At 32.6% G+C, this 17916-nt stretch overlaps 3 protein-coding genes across 6 annotated transcripts; 2 read left to right on the plus strand and 1 right to left on the minus strand.

Annotated features, from left to right (window-relative positions):
• Positions 1-3185: 3185 nt before the first annotated feature.
• LOC118057416 (cytochrome P450 736A117-like) lies at positions 3186-5588 on the plus strand. The gene is given in 3 exon segments (XM_073404797.1): positions 3186-4187; positions 4190-4212; positions 4796-5588. Coding segments are annotated over 3 exon segments (1533 nt in total). The 5' UTR covers positions 3186-3289; the 3' UTR covers positions 5408-5588.
• A 5505-nt stretch (positions 5589-11093) lies between these two features.
• LOC118057414 (cytochrome P450 71AP13) lies at positions 11094-13012 on the plus strand. The gene is made up of 2 exons (XM_035069976.2): positions 11094-12116; positions 12249-13012. The coding sequence occupies exons 1-2, from the start codon at positions 11205-11207 to the stop codon at positions 12858-12860; spliced, it is 1524 nt and encodes a 507-aa protein (XP_034925867.1). The 5' UTR covers positions 11094-11204; the 3' UTR covers positions 12861-13012.
• A 440-nt stretch (positions 13013-13452) lies between these two features.
• On the minus strand, positions 13453-17623 carry LOC118057415 (rhodanese-like domain-containing protein 11, chloroplastic). Of its 4 annotated transcripts, XM_035069978.2 has the most exons (11): positions 17378-17620; positions 17161-17256; positions 16819-16926; positions 16315-16411; positions 16050-16089; positions 15872-15946; positions 14961-15048; positions 14766-14833; positions 13912-13984; positions 13768-13815; positions 13453-13685 (listed from the first exon to the last, which is right to left on the minus strand). In XM_035069978.2, exons 1-11 carry the CDS (start codon positions 17537-17539, stop codon positions 13677-13679), a joined length of 864 nt encoding a protein of 287 aa, XP_034925869.1. In that variant the 5' UTR covers positions 17540-17620; the 3' UTR covers positions 13453-13676. The 4 variants fall into 4 exon arrangements, with proteins under 4 accessions (XP_034925869.1, XP_034925870.1, XP_034925868.1 ...); XM_035069979.2 differs by lacking the exon at positions 14961-15048 and having other exon boundaries at positions 17378-17623; XM_035069977.2 differs by having other exon boundaries at positions 13453-13815; positions 17378-17618.
• Positions 17624-17916: the final 293 nt, after the last annotated feature.

Genomic DNA, 17916 nt, shown 5'->3' on the forward strand with positions numbered 1-17916 from the left:
AATAGATAATTTATTAAATAAAAAAATATTATGTAAGGTTACAAAAATTAAAAATGCTAATTATATGACTCATACTTCGTCGCAGGTCAGATATTTTAATTTCCTATAAAAAAAATTAGATATGTAGGTTTTTTTCAACTCACTTATGTCGTTTGAAATTTTTTAGTGCAAATCACAAGGTTTATGTATACATGTAATCAAATAAACCGAGAACTACATGTGTTAATAAATAAATAAAAAGTCATTAATGATACTTAAAAATAAAACTTGAAATATCTAGAGACATGTGGAGATCAAAATATTTAATCTCATAAGATGAGAGATTTACCTGATTATGTTTGCTACATTTTATTTATTATAATATATTTTTTATTCAATCAAACGATAACAAAAATAGATAAACACATTAAATTGTTTGAATAAAAAAAAAATTATTATGCAAGGCTAGACATATTATAAATATTATCTTATAGTAAAAAAAATATTTTCAAAAATATAATTCATTCATACAAAAGATTAAAAAAAAAGTAGATAAATCAGAAAAACCTCTATGAAAATTAAATGCATAACCAAAAAATAGTTATCATTTAATAGAAACTCTCTAAACAAAATCAATGAGAGAATGTGTATTAATCTAAATATACATATTTTAAGAAAAACATATAAAAAGAAGCATTCATTGAAAAACAATTAGAAAAAATAAAGTCAATGTTACTCGGCATGGCAAGTTAGGCTAGCTCACCTATCTCATTTTGTTAGGTCTTGTGCTATTGCACTTAGGGTGGACGACACGTTGCCTACTAAGACAAATAATGTGTCCTTTTATCTTGCCTAGATTTTGGTTACTTTAGTAGTTGAAAAATCAGGGTATAAGGTTTGTTTTAGCTATATAAAAAAATTATTTTTCAATCTATTTGGATCCAAAACGCCTTAAAAATCATGATAAAACCTATTTGTAGCCTCAAAAAACCGTTCTAAAAACCAAAATCAACCTTAGCTCAGATCTTTTTCTTTTCATGAACTTTAAAAGTAAAAAAAAAAAAAAACACTTAATATAAGCTTTCCTCATCAAAAGTAACAATTTGATATAAATATTATCCATTTTGGTGGTCTAAATCGATGTCAAAGACATGTCTCTCTCTCAACCATGGAAATTCAGCAACCTCTCTCTCTCTCTTCTCTTAATTAGAGACTAAAAAGTAAAATTTTGTACCAAAATTGAATTTGAAAAATATTGAGGTACCAAAATTTTATAATTTGTGTTATTTTTTAAGTTCGGGGACCAAAGTGCATCCTTTTCAAAAAATTTATGGCACACCACCCATGCTTGACACCTTTTTCATTTATGTTCCTCTTTTTTCCGACCCCACCCTTTTACATAAAAAAAAAAATAAAAAAAAATCAACTAGTCTTCAATTAGGACTAAATCACTAGAAAAAAAGTTTGATGACTAAATTAAAAAAAAAAATTATAGTCCATCCATAATAATGTGTGAGATGATGAACAGTGAAATCATACATAGTGAAAAAACCATGCCTTTTTAGTTTTATACTTAATTATCCAAAAATAACTATTTTTTTATTTATATAAAACATAAAAAAAAAATTATAAATGAATTAGAATAATTTCTTCAAAAATTTAATGCATACAGAAGAACTAAAACATAATCACCACTTAAAAGAAGTTATGTAAAAAAATAAAAAGAGAAGTTGTATTAATTTAAATATAAATTAAAAAAATATTTTGAAAAAAATACATATAAAAAAAGTATCAATTAAAAAAAAAAGTTAGGCCAATACGGCTTATCTATTTAGTAAGGGCTTGTGTGTTTAAGCCCTCCTTCTTTTTTTATTATAAATGGGGACAATTGTTTTTGAAAAAAAAAATTAAATCATATGACACATTGTAGTATGATTTTACTCATATTTTAGCTATTATGATATATAAAAAATCAAAATTTAAGTTTTTTAGACTTAAAACACTTGGAAAATACCTTAATAAATTCTAAAACATTACAAATTTTGAATTTTTTTAAAATTAGCACCGTCTACAATTATGGTAAAAGAACACGGTTTAAAAAAGTTTTGATAAAATAGTTAAATTACATATTAAGATTGGAAAACGCACAGTTAAAAGTTTGCTAAATGGAGCCTGTTTCAATGGTCCTGGTCATTGATGCAGTATGCTGGTTTTGATGAGGTTGCTGCTGACCTCATCCTCTAGCTATTTGTATCGGCTGATCCTTTGGGCTTTGTATATGATTCTTCTTGTTTGCTGGCCATCAACCTAGTTTTATCTGCATTCAGATGTTTTAGTTAGTGTTTATTATACATGTCTGTATTTTTACTTGTAGGACTTCCATCATGGTTATTTATGATCTCTTTATTTATTTATATTTTGATTTAAAAAAAATTAGAAAACACAGAATATCAAATAAATTGTTAAATAAGCTAGCACAGATTATAGCGAGAAGAGAAAAGAGAGAAAGAGAAAAAGGACCATGAAAGCATGCTAAAGCTTCGATTATGACACTATCGGTATTATAAATAAGATCTTAATGGGATAAATTCAAAATGAAAAAAAGTAATTAATGGTGATCAAAAATAAGCTACACTTATTGACCAAAAGTGACGGATGAATCCCTTGTCTTTTATTGGCAAGTATGGCACATTCTAGTTATTATTGGTGAGATTATTTGATGTTGTTGAATTTATTTCCTTGATATCTTTCTAAGAGTACTTAAGTTGTCATCATTGGAGCTTCACATTGCCTCCAAGTTTAGAGTCATAAATCATATTAATTGCTATCATCTTATATCTTAACAATCATTGTGTCAGTTCTATGTTAGTGATGAATGGCAACCTCAAAATTTGTTATAATTATATTTTCAACAAGTTAGGAAAGAAATAAAATTGTTTACTAAATTATATAAATTATATCTTATTTTTTTTAATAGTTTAAATTATTAGATTGAATTAATTTTTTATATATAATATTAAAATTTTATTAATTAAGTTGTTATAAGTTTTTAATAGTTTAAATTATTAGATTAAATTATATCTTATTTTTTTAATAGTTTAAATTATTAGATTGAATCTTATTATTTTTATTTTGTTTAATAAAAAAATTAAGAACTAAATATATTTAAAAAATATATAAATTATACTCGCTGAAAAGATAAGATAGCGAAAGAACGAAAATCAGGGTACTGTGAGAGCCACTGATTTGTAGTTCACCAATCTCTTGGTATAAACATTGAATTTGGTCACCCGAGAGCAGAGGTTATGACATGATCTCATCTGTCTATCCAGAATTTGTGAAAATGTTGGAGGTTCATTCAATTATATTGCATCCATACTCTCTTGCCTGCCTTCTTTTTATTTTTGTTACCAGATGGTTCTTCTTCAATTCTGCAAGGAACAAAAACTTACCTCCTTCACCATTAAAGATTCCTGTTGTGGGCAATCTCCTTCAGCTAGGCTCGTACCCACATCGCTCTCTGCAATCTTTGGCTAAACGCCATGGTCCACTCATGCTCTTGCACCTTGGCAACGCTCCTACACTCGTAGTCTCGTCTGCTGACGGAGCTCGTGAGATCTTGAGAACTCATGATGTCATATTTTCAAATAGGCCTGATTCAAGCATTGCAAGAAGACTTTTGTATGACTACAAGGACCTGTCCTTGGCCCCTTATGGCGAGTATTGGAGGCAAATGAGAAGCATATGTGTCGTGCAGCTACTTAGCTCTAAAAGGGTGAAGTTATTCCAATCCATAAGAGAAGAGGAAACAGCTTTGCTAGTCCAAAACGTCGAGCTATTTTCTTCAAGATCATTACAAGTTGATCTAAGTGAACTATTCTCTGAATTAACAAATGATGTGGTGTGTAGGGTTAGTTTTGGCAAGAAGTACAGAGAGGGGGATAGTGGGAGAAAATTTAAGAAACTATTGGAAGAGTTTGGTGCGGTGTTGGGCGTTTTCAATGTTCGAGATTTCATTCCCTGGCTTGGTTGGATAAATCATCTGACAGGTTTGAATGCTAGAGTGGAATGGGTTTTTAAAGAACTTGATCGCTTTCTTGATGAAGTTATTGAAGAATCTAAGGCAAACAGGGTATGTGTGAATGAGGATAAAATGAACTTTGTGGATGTTCTGCTTGAAATCCAAAACAATAGCACAGATGGTGCTTCGATAGCATAAAAGCCATCATTTTGGTAAGAAAACTGACTACCCTAATCTGAATATATCTATGATACTGCTCTGTTAATGTTGGTTTAAATTTTCTTCCACTTACAAAGTGATTTGTCTCTTATATCTATGATACTGCTATGTTAATGTTAGTTTAAATTTTCTTCCACTTACAAGGTGATTTCAATCTTATATTGGTTTCCATCATAAAGGAAAACAGCAAGTTAAAACAATTTTGGATCTCTGACTTTTTTATACAAAACAAATACATAGAAAAGAATGATCACTTCACTCAAACTCAACTCCTAGCTAACATTGTTGCCCTTGCAGCTCTCTCTCTCTTTCTCTCTACTCTATTATACACACTCACCACTCTTTCTTGTTTTGCTCTCTTTTTTGGTGTCTATTTATAGGCAAGAATAGTGTCACCAGCTCTAGCTCATCTTCAATGAAAATAGTTGCACATAAATTGTACTATTTTATCAATGATTGATGTAATTATTATTATAGTCTTTTGATAATTACAACTCTAAAAATATTTTTTAGAGTAGGTTGCACATGTTGTTGATTGTTAATGACAACAATCCTAACATTTATACCCTCTTGTAGGATATGTTTGCCGCAGGAACTGATACAACACAGACCGCCTTGGAATGGACGATGACGGAGTTGCTAAAACACCCCGAAGTTGTGAAGAAAGCACAGGATGAGATTAGAAGGATCACCGGAAGCAAAAAAAGCGTAACCCAGGATGACGCAGAGAAAACGCTATACTTGAAAGCAGTTATCAAGGAATCTCTTCGTTTACACCCACCAATTCCCTTGCTTGTTCCGCGAGAGTCAACCAAGGATGTCAAGGCACAGGGCTATGATATTCGAGCCAAAACCAGAGTAATCATCAATGCTTGGGCGATTGGGAGAGACCCTTCATCGTGGGAAAAGCCAGAGGAATTTAGACCAGAAAGGTTCTTGGAGAGCGCTGTAGATTTCAAGGGAAATGACTTCCAATTCATTCCTTTTGGAGCTGGAAGAAGAGGCTGCCCAGGAACAACATTTGCTTCTTCTCTGATTGAGATTACGTTGGCTAGTCTTTTGCACAAGTTCAATTGGGCATTGCCTGGTGGAGCAAAACCTCAAGACTTGGATATAACAGAGGCTCCAGGGCTAACCATCCATAGGAAATTCCCACTTGTTGTTATTGCAACTCCTCACTCTTTCTAGAGTGGAGAGGTCCTGCTGTTACCATTCTGCTTAATTGGTATCCAAATATTCTACCTTCTACAGGAATAATTGTTTTGATCTTTATTTCCTTCCCTCACCAGTGAGGATCTCATAGTAATATTGTCACTTTTTCTGTAATAGAATAGAACTTGTTCTCCCAATGGTGAATGATGTTTTAGGATGCCCTTATTGTTACGTAGTAATATAAAACTATTCTTAGGACTTCATGTAACAATTTAAATTTTTGAGTGAGATGATTTGTTAATATAATATCAAAATTTTAATGATCAAATGATTACGAATTTGAATCGTAAATCTTTTTGACATGTTAGAAAATTATATAATTTTTTTTTAAATTAAAGGTAATTATTTAATATAGTATCAAAGTTTTATTAACCAAATAGTCACAAGTTATAATTGATAGAAACTAAACATAAGCATAGATTAATATGAGCTTGCACATATTTCAAATTAAAAAAAAAAAGACAGTAGCTTAACTGTCATATGAACACTCCATAATAACACCACATTTCTCAACACCTGAGCGCAGCAAGGTCAGGGATGGAGGGTCTTTACCCAATAACTACAAGACTAAATACCTCCAGCCACAAACTGATCTTCAAAAGATACAGCTTTATTGTATTTGCAAATCTCTCGAGTGACGAGCAATCTTCTCCACAGTCCACATTACTGTATCTAACATGTGCATGTTCCAATCTGCAGAAAACAATTTCATAAATTACTTTACTTGATCGGACATTGGGTATGCAAACGATCGAAATCACCTAACATGTTTTGCATGAGAAGCCGAATTATTTGTCAGTGGCCACATTTTTGTGTGCGTTTTTTAATGTTAGAAATTTAGAATCATCCAAACGATGTTAAAGATAGTTTTTTGTTGAAGTTGTATGTGCTCACAATGCTTTTGATAACGCATTAATGCTTTTGGTTGGTAACTCATATTCTTGTACAAATTCCTTTGCATCTTGCCTTGTGATCATTAACCCTTGATTAATCATGATTGTTCTGGGAGTTCAAATTTCTTTTGTTCCTCAATGAACTGGATTAAGATTGGTTGACAAAGAATACTTCGACTTATTTGGTGAAATAATATGTAGCAACCAAACTATAGTTATGTCTCTTTGAGGATGGTAAGTGTATATTTATTTTTTTATTATTAACATGAATGTTCAAGTTAGTTTACGCGTATCTCGACTAATTTAACAGGCCTTGAAGTTAACGATCATGTAAGTCTCCAGTGACCCTAAGATTTATAAAACTTGAATCAATAACATTTAGGAAGCAAACTTAAAATCTAACTAGTTAAGTTACACCCCTTAAAGTTGGTGGGTGTATTTTATTAATAATATCTAATGCTTAGCTCCTAAAGGCTATGATTTGACTATTATATTAAGTTTAATTGATGGCACTTGTTGAATTGAATCAAATTGCTGGCATGTTTGACACCCTTTTTGCATAATTAATATATACAATATTTAGTTATGCTTGGCAAATAAAAATTATAATTCATGATTAATCATCTTATATGTATTCTATACTGATGAGCTTAGAAAAGTCTTTCATGAATCTCAATCATCATTAATAATGCTTTCTTTTTTTTGTCCTAAACACTTAAGCAAAATTCTAGTTCTATGTGTTTTACATAATATATTTAAATTAGAAAACCTATCAATAATGTTTTTGGCCACCTGCACATAGTATAGAGTTAGAGTAGGATATTGTTCATACTAATATTCACCATCCAATTTATTTATAATTGATAATGAATTTCTTGTACGTTACTCTAGTTAACTATGCTCTAACTCTAAAATGTATTTTCAAACCTATAATTAAGGCCTTATACTCAACTTGATTACTAGTACATAGGAAATCAAGCTAAAATAATAAAGCCATCTTATAATCTACTAGAAAAATTACTGGTGGCTATGAAACAATATTTTTCAACCTCTATAAGAATACGACTGGGATAATAAACAACCTATAAACATCCTGCTTTGTTCTTCTATACTAGCATGCTGCCATTCAATCCTTACATAGCTAAGAAACTATCATATTTTTTAGGGTTTTTGAAAAAGAAAAGAAACAAGAAAAAAAATTATTTTCCAAGCAACTCAAAGAATTCGTAGAGTGATCTGGTATTGATGTTAACATTGACGTGAATATATTGGAATATGTGGCTATACGACAAAATTGGAAATTTTGAGCTCTAATTTCCACCACTAGATGGAATCGAAGAGTTGTCACAACTCACAAGTGAGAATTTGAATTTGAATAGAATTCTAACATTGACGTGAATATGTGGCAGGTATTATTTATGATTTTTTCAAATTATAAAATTGATGTACACGAGATTTAATAAGAAAAGAGAAAAAAAAAAAAAACTTCAAAGATGCATCAAAGATAACACTATTATTATGAGAAGATATTAACAAGATAAATCTAATTACATCAAAATGATGTTTTAAAGATAATTTTTTGATGAAGTTGTATATGCTCACAATGCTTTTGATAACACATCATGCCACCCCTTTTGATTGTTTTTAACCAATTTTTTTATGTTAAAGATCAAAGTTTTATTGGTGGATCCTACTTGCTTCTTTACCTAAGCATAATAAAATTATTATTATTATTATTTTTTGTTAATAGTCAAAAAATTTTAAAAGGAAAAGCTACAAAGATAGTAGCCTAACTTACATCAGAAGAACAAGTAGAGGAAAGGAAAGCACAAAAACTGTTGCATGAAATAGGGGATAGCAACAAAAAGAGAACAGACAAATCAAAAGAAACCAACTCCTCCCGACTAAATATTTTATATATTAAGCTCGAAAGAGTTGAAGTCAAGCCTAATAAAATTATTTTAAACTCGTATTCTTGTACAAATTCCTTTACATATTGCTTAAAGGTAGCTTGATGCTCTTTAGTTCATGGAAACATATATGTGTTAATTCCTTTCAAGAGTTTACTAAATGGTCAGATTTTTCATTTAGTTTTCGATACGAACTATTTTAAGAAATTAATTTTTTCAATAAGGTTTTGTATTTCCTTTTTAGCTTGTAAAGTGCTTTCATGATCACCTTGGCTTTGCTTTTATCCACCTTGATTCCATGATAACACATATATGTTAATTTGGATTTTAACAATTATTATGTGCTTGGTGTGTAAGTTTGGATTTTAACTTGTGGTTAATTTATTTATGTGTGGTATTTTTTTAGCTTCCAAGATTTATTGAGTTTCTTTATTTTAAAAATTAGATTAAATAGATCAATATTTATTTACGTATTTTAATTTTAATTTATTTAGCAGTGATAGTTCGTCAACTGATACTAGTAAAGTGGGATGAGGTTTTCATATGATAAGGTAAAAATCAATAAAGATTTTTATATTGATATAAAAATTATAATGTTCCAAGTCCGAACCATTTCAAGAGCATCAATTATTGGACGGATAAAGCTCACGAGACTCGCGACAGTGCACAGAAGACAAGAAAGATGGAAAACAGTATAGATACATGAAAAGACTACAAAAGAAACTGATCTGGTTGATATTTAACATGCTTAGGCTTGCTTTGATAATAATTTCTTGATTTATTCTGATTTTTCTTTAACATCCTGTTTGTTTGCAGGAAAGTGAATTCCTTTTGGAAAATGAATTCCGGGGAAAGTGAATTCCTGGAAAGTGAATTCCGGGAAAGTATTTTCCGATGTTTGGTAGTGTTATGGAAAACACTTTCCAGTGTTTGGTTGTGTTATGGAAAATGAATTGGAAAATAATTTATTAATAAATTAATTTTTTTTTTCAAATTTATCTAATATATATAAAATATTTAATCACTTACAATAAAAAAAATAAAATATAAAATGTATAATGATGAATTTTTTTTATTATATTCTATATTCATACATAGCTTATTTTATAAAATATAACTATATATATCATATCATATTATAAAGAAATAAGCTTGTGAAATATTTTTTACTATTCTATGAAACCATTTATAATTTCATTACGTACGAAATACATCCGACAAAAACTATAGTTTTAATAATATTTTTAGCATGTAATAAAATTGGATAAAATATTAAGGTATAAAATTCACTCTAAACTATTTTTTTTTAATGTTAAAAAAATAGCACACATTAAAAAAAAAGAAAAAGAAGTCCCCGCAGGCAAGTGAACAGTGCACTAAAACTGCACTGTTCACTATTTTTAGTGAACAGTGTATGCAATACACTGTTCATGTTAATTGTACTGTTCAATGAACAGTGCAATTAACATGAACAGTTACGTAAAAACATGACAACGCAGCATTGGCCCACATCAGGAAAGTGTTTTCCGAGAATTAAAAACGGAAAACACTTTCCTTATGTTAAACTTAACATTTTCCTTTGACTGGAATTACATTTCCTTTGACTCACTTTCCATATATTGCCAAACATGGAAAAGTGAGGAAAATGGTTTCCAGAAAAGTGAATTCCTGGAAACAAACAAGGCCCTAGCTTCATAGGCTAAACATCTATATCCCATTCAACAAATCTCATCCAGCTTACAGCCTGAGATATGCCAAAAGTAATTTTGGACTCTAGCATAATATATATATATATATAAACAGTGTAAAAAATATTTAATAATATAATATAATTTAGAAAATCCAAATAACTTTTGCAATTTATGAGTTAGCAAGTGTTATTTATGGTTTTTTCTAATTACAAAATTGATGGAACATATAATTTAATAATAAAAAAAATAACATTAAAGACACATTAAAACTCCAAACTTAACACTACTACTATCATTGAAAAGATATTAACGAGATGAATCCAACAACATCAACAATGATCAGATTGGGCCACACGAGCAGCCCAATAGCAAGTGATCTTAACACATTTGGATGGCTCCTATTGTGGCCCACTCCATTCATTGTGATCTTCTTTAATGTTGTTGAATTAGTCTCGTTATGATATTTCAAATAGTACTAGTAATGTCATTATTAGAGTTTTGATGTGCTATCGGAATCCATTTTGTTCTTTCTTTATTATTTCTCTCTCCTCCCTCTTCATTATAATTTGTGAAGAAAGATGAGAGAGAAAAACGTAAAAAATAAAAAGATTGTGGAGGTACATTGAAACTTCGATAATGACATCATCAATATCGTTGGAAAGATCTCATCGAGATGAATTCCAATAATATCAAAGAATCACAAACAGTGAATGAAGGTGCCACATGAGTTGTCCAAAAAATGTCAAGGTTTACTTGCCTTTGAATGGCTCGTGAAGACCTGCTCTGATCATTATTAGCAACCTTTCTTATTATCGTTAGATATTTTTTTTGCTGATAACTTGATATCTTTCCAACAGTACTAGTAGTGTCATCATTAGAGTTTTAGTGTGTCTTTGAAGTTTTTTTTTTTTTTTTTTCTCTCTCCTCACTTCTCTTTTTTTATTAAATCTTGTATCTGTCAATTTTACAATTAAAAAAAAATAAGAGATAACACTTACGGACTCGTAAAATACAAATATTATACTCTCTGAACCATATTATTTCTATGAATATATTTTGCACTATATTTTATTCTATATATTTTTTACTACGGTAGAAACCAAAAAAAAAAAAAACTCTACATCCACTGCACGAGGATTTGTTCGATCTTACTTTGTAACACTGGTACTTTAATTTCAGTCACATTACTTCCTTCATATAGGTGTGTCTGGCTCAATTTGTGGTGTCAACACCGTAAACCCACTCAATCCACTAAGAAGTGTCTGGGGGAGATCCATTAATGGCTTTTCTACAATGGCTGAAAGAAAGCTCCAATCCGACCTTGCTCTTTGTAACTATTTCTCTAGTAGTAGCGCTCAAGTTTCTCATGAAGGGGAAACTGAAAAACAGAAAGCTTAATCTCCCACCAAGCCCTGCGAAGTTGCCAATCATTGGCAACCTTCACCAGCTTGGTAACATGCCTCACATATCTCTCCGAGGGCTTGCCAAGAAGTATGGTCCAATCATATTTTTACAACTTGGGGAGATCCCAACTGTAGTGATTTCATCGGAGCGATTGGCAAAAGAAGTTCTGAAAACCCATGATCTTGTACTCTCTAGCCGTCCTCAGCTCTTCTCAGCCAAACACTTGTTCTATGGTTGCACTGATATTGCTTTTGCTCCATATGGTGCTTACTGGAGGAATATAAGGAAAATTTGCATACTTGAGCTTCTTAGTGCCAAGCGTGTCCAATGGTACAGCTTTGTTAGAGAAGAAGAAGTTGCTCGCTTGATTCATCGGATTGCAGAATCTTATCCTGGCACGACCAACCTTAGCAAGATGATTGGACTATATGCCAATGATGTTCTTTGTCGGGTTGCTTTGGGAAGGGATTTCTCTGGAGGAGGAGAGTATGATCGGCACGGGTTCCAGAAGATGCTTGATGATTATCAAGCATTGCTTGGAGGATTCAGCCTTGGAGACTATTTTCCTTCAATGGAGTTTGTGCACAGTCTAACTGGAATGAAATCGAAACTCCAGCACACCGTCAGACGGTTTGATCAGTTCTTCGATAAGGTAATAACCGAGCACCAAAATTCTGAGGGTAGACAAGAGGAGAAGAAGGACCTTGTTGACGTTCTACTTGATATTCAAAAGGATGGATCTTCTGAAATGCCTCTCACCATGGATAACATTAAAGCTGTCATCTTGGTCAGTGAACATTTCATGATTGGTTTAGTTGTATCTTCAATTCCAATGTTCCAAACATCAAATTACTTGTAGACTGAGTCATTCGTACATAATTTACAACTAGTGAATATAATTATTGTTCTGTTGTTTCAGGACATGTTTGCTGCAGGAACTGATACAACCTTCATAACCCTTGATTGGACAATGACAGAGCTTATCATGAATCCTAAAGTCATGGAGAAAGCACAAGCTGAAGTGCGAAGTGTTGTCGGAGACAGAATAGTTGTGCAAGAGAGTGATCTGCCCCGACTGCACTACTTGAAAGCTGTTATCAAAGAGATCTTTCGATTACATCCTGCGGTTCCAGTTTTAGTTCCAAGAGAATCTTTAGAAGATGTTATCATTGATGGGTACAACATTCCAGCTAAAACACGGATTTATGTCAATGTCTGGGGAATGGGGAGGGATCCAGAACTGTGGGAAAATCCTGAAACATTTGAACCAGAAAGATTTATGGGCAGCAGTATAGACTTCAAGGGGCAAGATTTTGAGCTAATACCATTTGGAGCTGGTAGAAGAAGCTGCCCAGCAATCACGTTTGGAGTAGCAACTGTCGAAATTGCTTTAGCTCAACTCCTCCACAGCTTTGATTGGGAGCTTCCTCCTGGTATCAAAGCTCAGGATATAGATAATACAGAAGCTTTCGGCATCTCAATGCACAGGACAGTTCCCCTACATGTCATTGCCAAACCACACTTCAACTAACGCACTAGTCTAGTTTTTTATTTGTCAGTCAACTTTAAAAATAATTGTCTCCTAAATAAAAGTTGTTAGTTATGGTTTGCTTGTAAAAGAAATTGAACTTATTATTAAATCCTACCTTGGTGACATTGGAGTGTCACCTAATGGCTGCTTGAGTTTCGGTTCGCAATGCAAACCCAAACTACCTTAGAATGATGAGTAAAAACTATTATATATACGAGTGACCGGTTATATTTCCATATTTATACCATCCCGGTTAGTCCTTAGTGTTGGAACCTAAACCCCATAATCAACTGATAAGTTGTGTAACCTTTGAGCTTCAATTAATCATAAAATTGCAAGGATATAATGCTTGTCTCAGTAAATTAGATACATTTCCTCAGGCCACAAAATACTAAATTGAAATATATATATTTCATCGTATGCATTCTTAGGTGAAATAAATAAGATTAAGGGTAAATAGGATTAATACCAAACAAATGACAACGGTGCCACGAGTAAATCCCTGATCTGCTTAGCCTGAGAACTGGATTGACTCTTTAACATTTCAAAAAAGAAAGTAAACGACATCCATGACATTGAAAAATAAGCTATGTGAAGAAACTATCAACTCCATAAATAAGGACTTGAGCAATTCTCTTGGATAATTGAATATAGCGAGACATAATTCAGAGCACATACATCATAGCACATGGAATAAAGCCATGCCTAGATACAACATGATTGAACATTACAGACATGAGATGGAGGTATGTACTTGGCATTCTACACTACTCTTGGCTTCAAAATTGGTATCCCATGCACTCTCAGTCTATGTTGTCACTGGGACTGCAAAAACATGCTGGTGAATCAATCATGTGCCTTCAAGCTCAACTCAATGTGATCTTAGATCCTGAATATAGCGACCTACTTGCTGAGCACCAATAAACAAGGCATCCGCAACGAGAAAGATTCCAACCTGTGCCAGAAACAAAGACACTAATTTTCTATTCTAACAACTGGACTATGCAGATGATTTTAAAGGAGATAAAAAAAAAAAAACATATACAATTACCAGACGAGCAGAGAACAATAATCGATAACCCCAACCTTCTTTGGCAGCAGCAGCCCTTTGCTGATCTGTCCAGCTGAAAGTCATGCGGGAATTAGCAACAAATTCAAAGTATGGAAAGGTCAGATATTATATAACAGTTTCAAATATTCTAGGGCCAAAGACATTCATTTGTCAACCTACAGTGCATAATAGGAAATTGTTAACATGACAAAAAAAATCATCAAGAGAGTACCAGGGGTATGATTATAAGCCTCTCTACAAGCAGATATACCGAAAATTACAAGAGCACAGTTTAGTCACAGACCATAACTATAACTCATAAATTTCAAAATTGATTGTGATGCCGATCCACAGGAGACCAGCATTACCATTACATATCATCCATAATAGCATTGATTTTCCCACCTCATCTCTCTTTTCCTAAAGTATGACATTTTTAAGGTCAGTGAATGCATTATTTAGTCAACATAAGTTAACTGGCATAAAAAATTATAGATGGAGCGTGGGCCAGGAACAGGCACAATGTAAAGCAAGATCCACATACACAAATACACGACTGAAAAACAAGACCAGCATTACCATTACTTACAACCAAAGTAATCAATGCCAATTTAACTTACAAGCATTTACAGGAATTCGACCATGCATAATCATGGAAAGGCATAGATACATCTGCTACATATTTGGGCATGAAACCATCTAGACAAAACTTATGTATTGCAGGATAGACATTTTATTCATGTACTGTATCAGGGATCCATATCTGAGACTGTCAGGTACATTTACAAGGAGAAAAAACATCAAACTTTCCCCTGCAAAGTTAAATACTAGAAGGTGGTAAAGATGAGACATACCCCAGGAATTCAGAAACCCCACCAATTCCAGCAAACTTAAGAGGCTGAGGACCTTCACCAATAAAATCCTACATCAGAATCATTAAACTTTTTCAATTTCTTTACTTGATTAGCATAAAGTGAAAAATATAAAATGGGAAGGTGATGCATAAGAATGACAGGGAGTGTTCAACTTCACATTGGAAATGCATATACCTCTTCTTCAGCAGCCTCAAGACCCCCTTGGACCCAAAAAAGGTTTCTATACCCAGCATTGTTTAGCAGATCACAAGCAGCTAGAGATCTGCCAGGAAATTATAGTTGAAATGATGCGAGCAAATATATTTCGAATATAATGACAATTACATTGATTTTCCCACCTCATATCTCTTTTCCTTAAGTATGGCATTTTTAAGGCCAGTGAACACATTATTTAGTCAACTTAAGTTAGCCGGCATCAACAAATAATAGATGGAGCCGGGGCCAAGAATAGGCACAAGGTAAATCAAGATCCACATAAACAAATACACAAGACTGAATAACAATAACTTGGCTCTACTTTTACCCCCCTCCCCTTTTTTTCCCCTTTTCATGTTATGTTGACTGACTACACTAAATAAGATTTAAACTGTTAAGCAATTCTCTAAAGCCATCAAGTTTCCACATATATTGGTGTCCGTGTCATGGTCTTCTTGCGTTGCGTTAGAAAAGAAAGGAATTCTCATCTCCATCATCCAATCAATTGTTTAATGTTGCTTGGGCATCCGAAGAATATCAAATCTCACAATTACCTAAATCAAAAGTTCATTCTTTCAGATGAAATTATTGCAGAACATGCTATCAAGTTCAAGTTCAAGTCCATGACATAAAATCACATTGAAAGATGTGATTGCTATAATACATCCTAGTTTCATCAAATAAAACAGTAGCATGTCTGACTCATGGTGAGAAATCACATGTTGCTGCCCTTATATTTCACACAACCATGCCTGACATGTAACTAAAACAAAATGATTCTTCTGGAATGATAAAAATTATTGCAAACACAAAATGACAAATTCACTCCTACAAATGCATGTTGATGGATTGATATCTGCAGTTGTGATTGTATTAAACTAAGAGTTCACCTCAATCCTCTCTGGCATGCAACTATAAGGTCTGCATCTTTTGGGAACTTCTCCTCAACCTTTGATAGGAATTCCCTGGTTAAAGAAGAAACAAATGAATATGGAACTGATTTTTTAAGCAGACAAAAAAGTAAAACCAAGTACTTTGGGGAGGAAAATGGCAATATTCAACACATACTTGTCATAAGACAATGTAGGCATACCACTCCACCAACCTCCTACAAAAACACAAACCACTTGAGATGATTCTACTATGCCCAAGTAAGATTATTATTATTGTTATTATCTGTGATGCCCAAATAACAATCATATAACATAAATTCCTGCTCAGAGGCCCGGTAGATGTGTTAACACATGATGTAAAGCATATGGTCAGCTCATGAGTTTAACAAATATATAATCTACGAAAACTGAAATATATGAGAGAAGGAATTGTGAAATACCCATCACAAAATTTGTGACCTTTCTTGCAACAGTTCCAGCATCAAAATTATCATCAGCTTCAAAGATTGGAATCCAAGTTGAGGCTTTAACCCATGCCTTCAAACAGGCGAAAAGTCATTAACTCAATTATGAAAGAGATGATACCATCCATATAGTTATTGAGCATGATAAAAGTTTCCAATAAATGAAAATGGGATGAGGGAAGAAAAAGGATTCAATTACCAGTTTGTCAAAGAACAAGCAAAACATGAGTTAATTATGGGAGAATATGAGCAGTCATTGAAAACGTAAGACCTCTACATGGCAAAATTACAATATAATGCTTTCAATGATAATAATAGATAGAGCATGGCTATTGCGAAATTTACCGTTACAAATACTAGCTATTCATCAAAAAAAAGTTGGCATGATCTATGTTAATTTGGGTTAACAACTAGTTAGTAAAGCAAATAGAAATCCCAATTGGGTTAAAAAAGCAAGCATCAAGAGAAAAGATATCCCACCTTTTTCCGTTCCACAGAGGGACGAACATCAAGCAGAGGTTTGTTAGACAGTTGAATTGCATACCCAGCTTCCCTTGGTGTAAGAATCTTTACTTTTCCTTCCCTAATCTACACGTAACGAAACAGTCACATTTATCGAACTTAAAAGCATAAAGCACATCACTTGAATTTAGAAGGTCCATCTAAAAAATCGAAGCAATAAAATCACTTTTTTTTTTCTTTTCTAAATACTTGAGACAATGCTACAAGAATTGAATCCAAGATTCGTGCTTTTCCTTGTCGAAACCAGTAACATTATACTAAGACAACATAAACAACAAAACTATGATGCTTAAATAATACCAGAGCATCCCATCTTTTCTTAGCAGCAGCCATGTCTCTCATTTGCTTCAATTCAAAGTCTTCATCACCAGCTTGCATTTGTATCACACTCCTTTGCTAATCAGAGCACAAAAAAAGGGACAGTTAATGTACAAACCCATATAAAAATAACAAGAAAATAAGCGGAACAAAAGGAGTCCATAAACCAGAAATCAAGAAAGATTGAAACTTGACATACTGAACGTTGAGCTCTATAAGTTGGACTGAGTTTCAAAGAGGGTGGTTGCATTGAAGAGTTGAAGTGATGCACTTTTGATAACAATCTTGTGCTTTGTTCTTTTGGCAAGTTAAAATGTGAGATTTTGTGAGCATTGAGAGAGGGAAGTTCAAGAGAATCCATTGTTAAGAGCTTTCTGTGAGAGATTCGAGCTTTTAGAGATGTCTTTTAATTAGTTTATCCAGTTTGCTTATTCTGGATAGCTATATGCTTGGGACAACCTTGACTGGATTAGTCTTATCCATCACCTGAATTGGGTTTTGTGTATTCTACATTATAGGCTAAACTGCACAAAGCCCACTAAACTGTTGGACATTTTGATGGACATCCAATGACTAATATTTTCTTTATTTTGAGGCTTGGTTTTATTTTGCACCCTCTCAATCAATCAACTTGAGTAAAAAAATTAAACAAATTAATTAAATTTAAAAAATAATAACTAAAAAAATCAAAACTGTAAAAAAAAATCAATTAAATTGATTAAAATTTTGAACAAACTG

This window comes from Populus alba, chromosome 15 (assembly GCF_005239225.2).
Source record: "Populus alba chromosome 15, ASM523922v2, whole genome shotgun sequence".
NCBI classification, from domain to species: domain Eukaryota; kingdom Viridiplantae; phylum Streptophyta; class Magnoliopsida; order Malpighiales; family Salicaceae; genus Populus; species Populus alba.

Bases quoted from the DNA above. Each gene is read 5' to 3' on its own strand.
- LOC118057414 (XM_035069976.2), top strand. From the start codon at position 11,205: ATGGCTTTTCTACAATGGCTGAAAGAAAGCTCCAATCCGACCTTGCTC. The intron at 12,117-12,248 runs GTCAGTGAACAT...CTGTTGTTTCAG, and splicing joins ACATTAAAGCTGTCATCTTG to GACATGTTTGCTGCAGGAAC.
- LOC118057415 (XM_035069977.2), bottom strand. From the start codon at position 17,539: ATGGATTCTCTTGAACTTCCCTCTCTCAATGCTCACAAAATCTCACAT. The intron at 17,257-17,377 runs GTATGTCAAGTT...TGCTCTGATTAG, and splicing joins CTTATAGAGCTCAACGTTCA to CAAAGGAGTGTGATACAAAT. The intron at 15,049-15,871 runs GTGAACTCTTAG...ATTTCCTGGCAG, and splicing joins GCATGCCAGAGAGGATTGAG to ATCTCTAGCTGCTTGTGATC.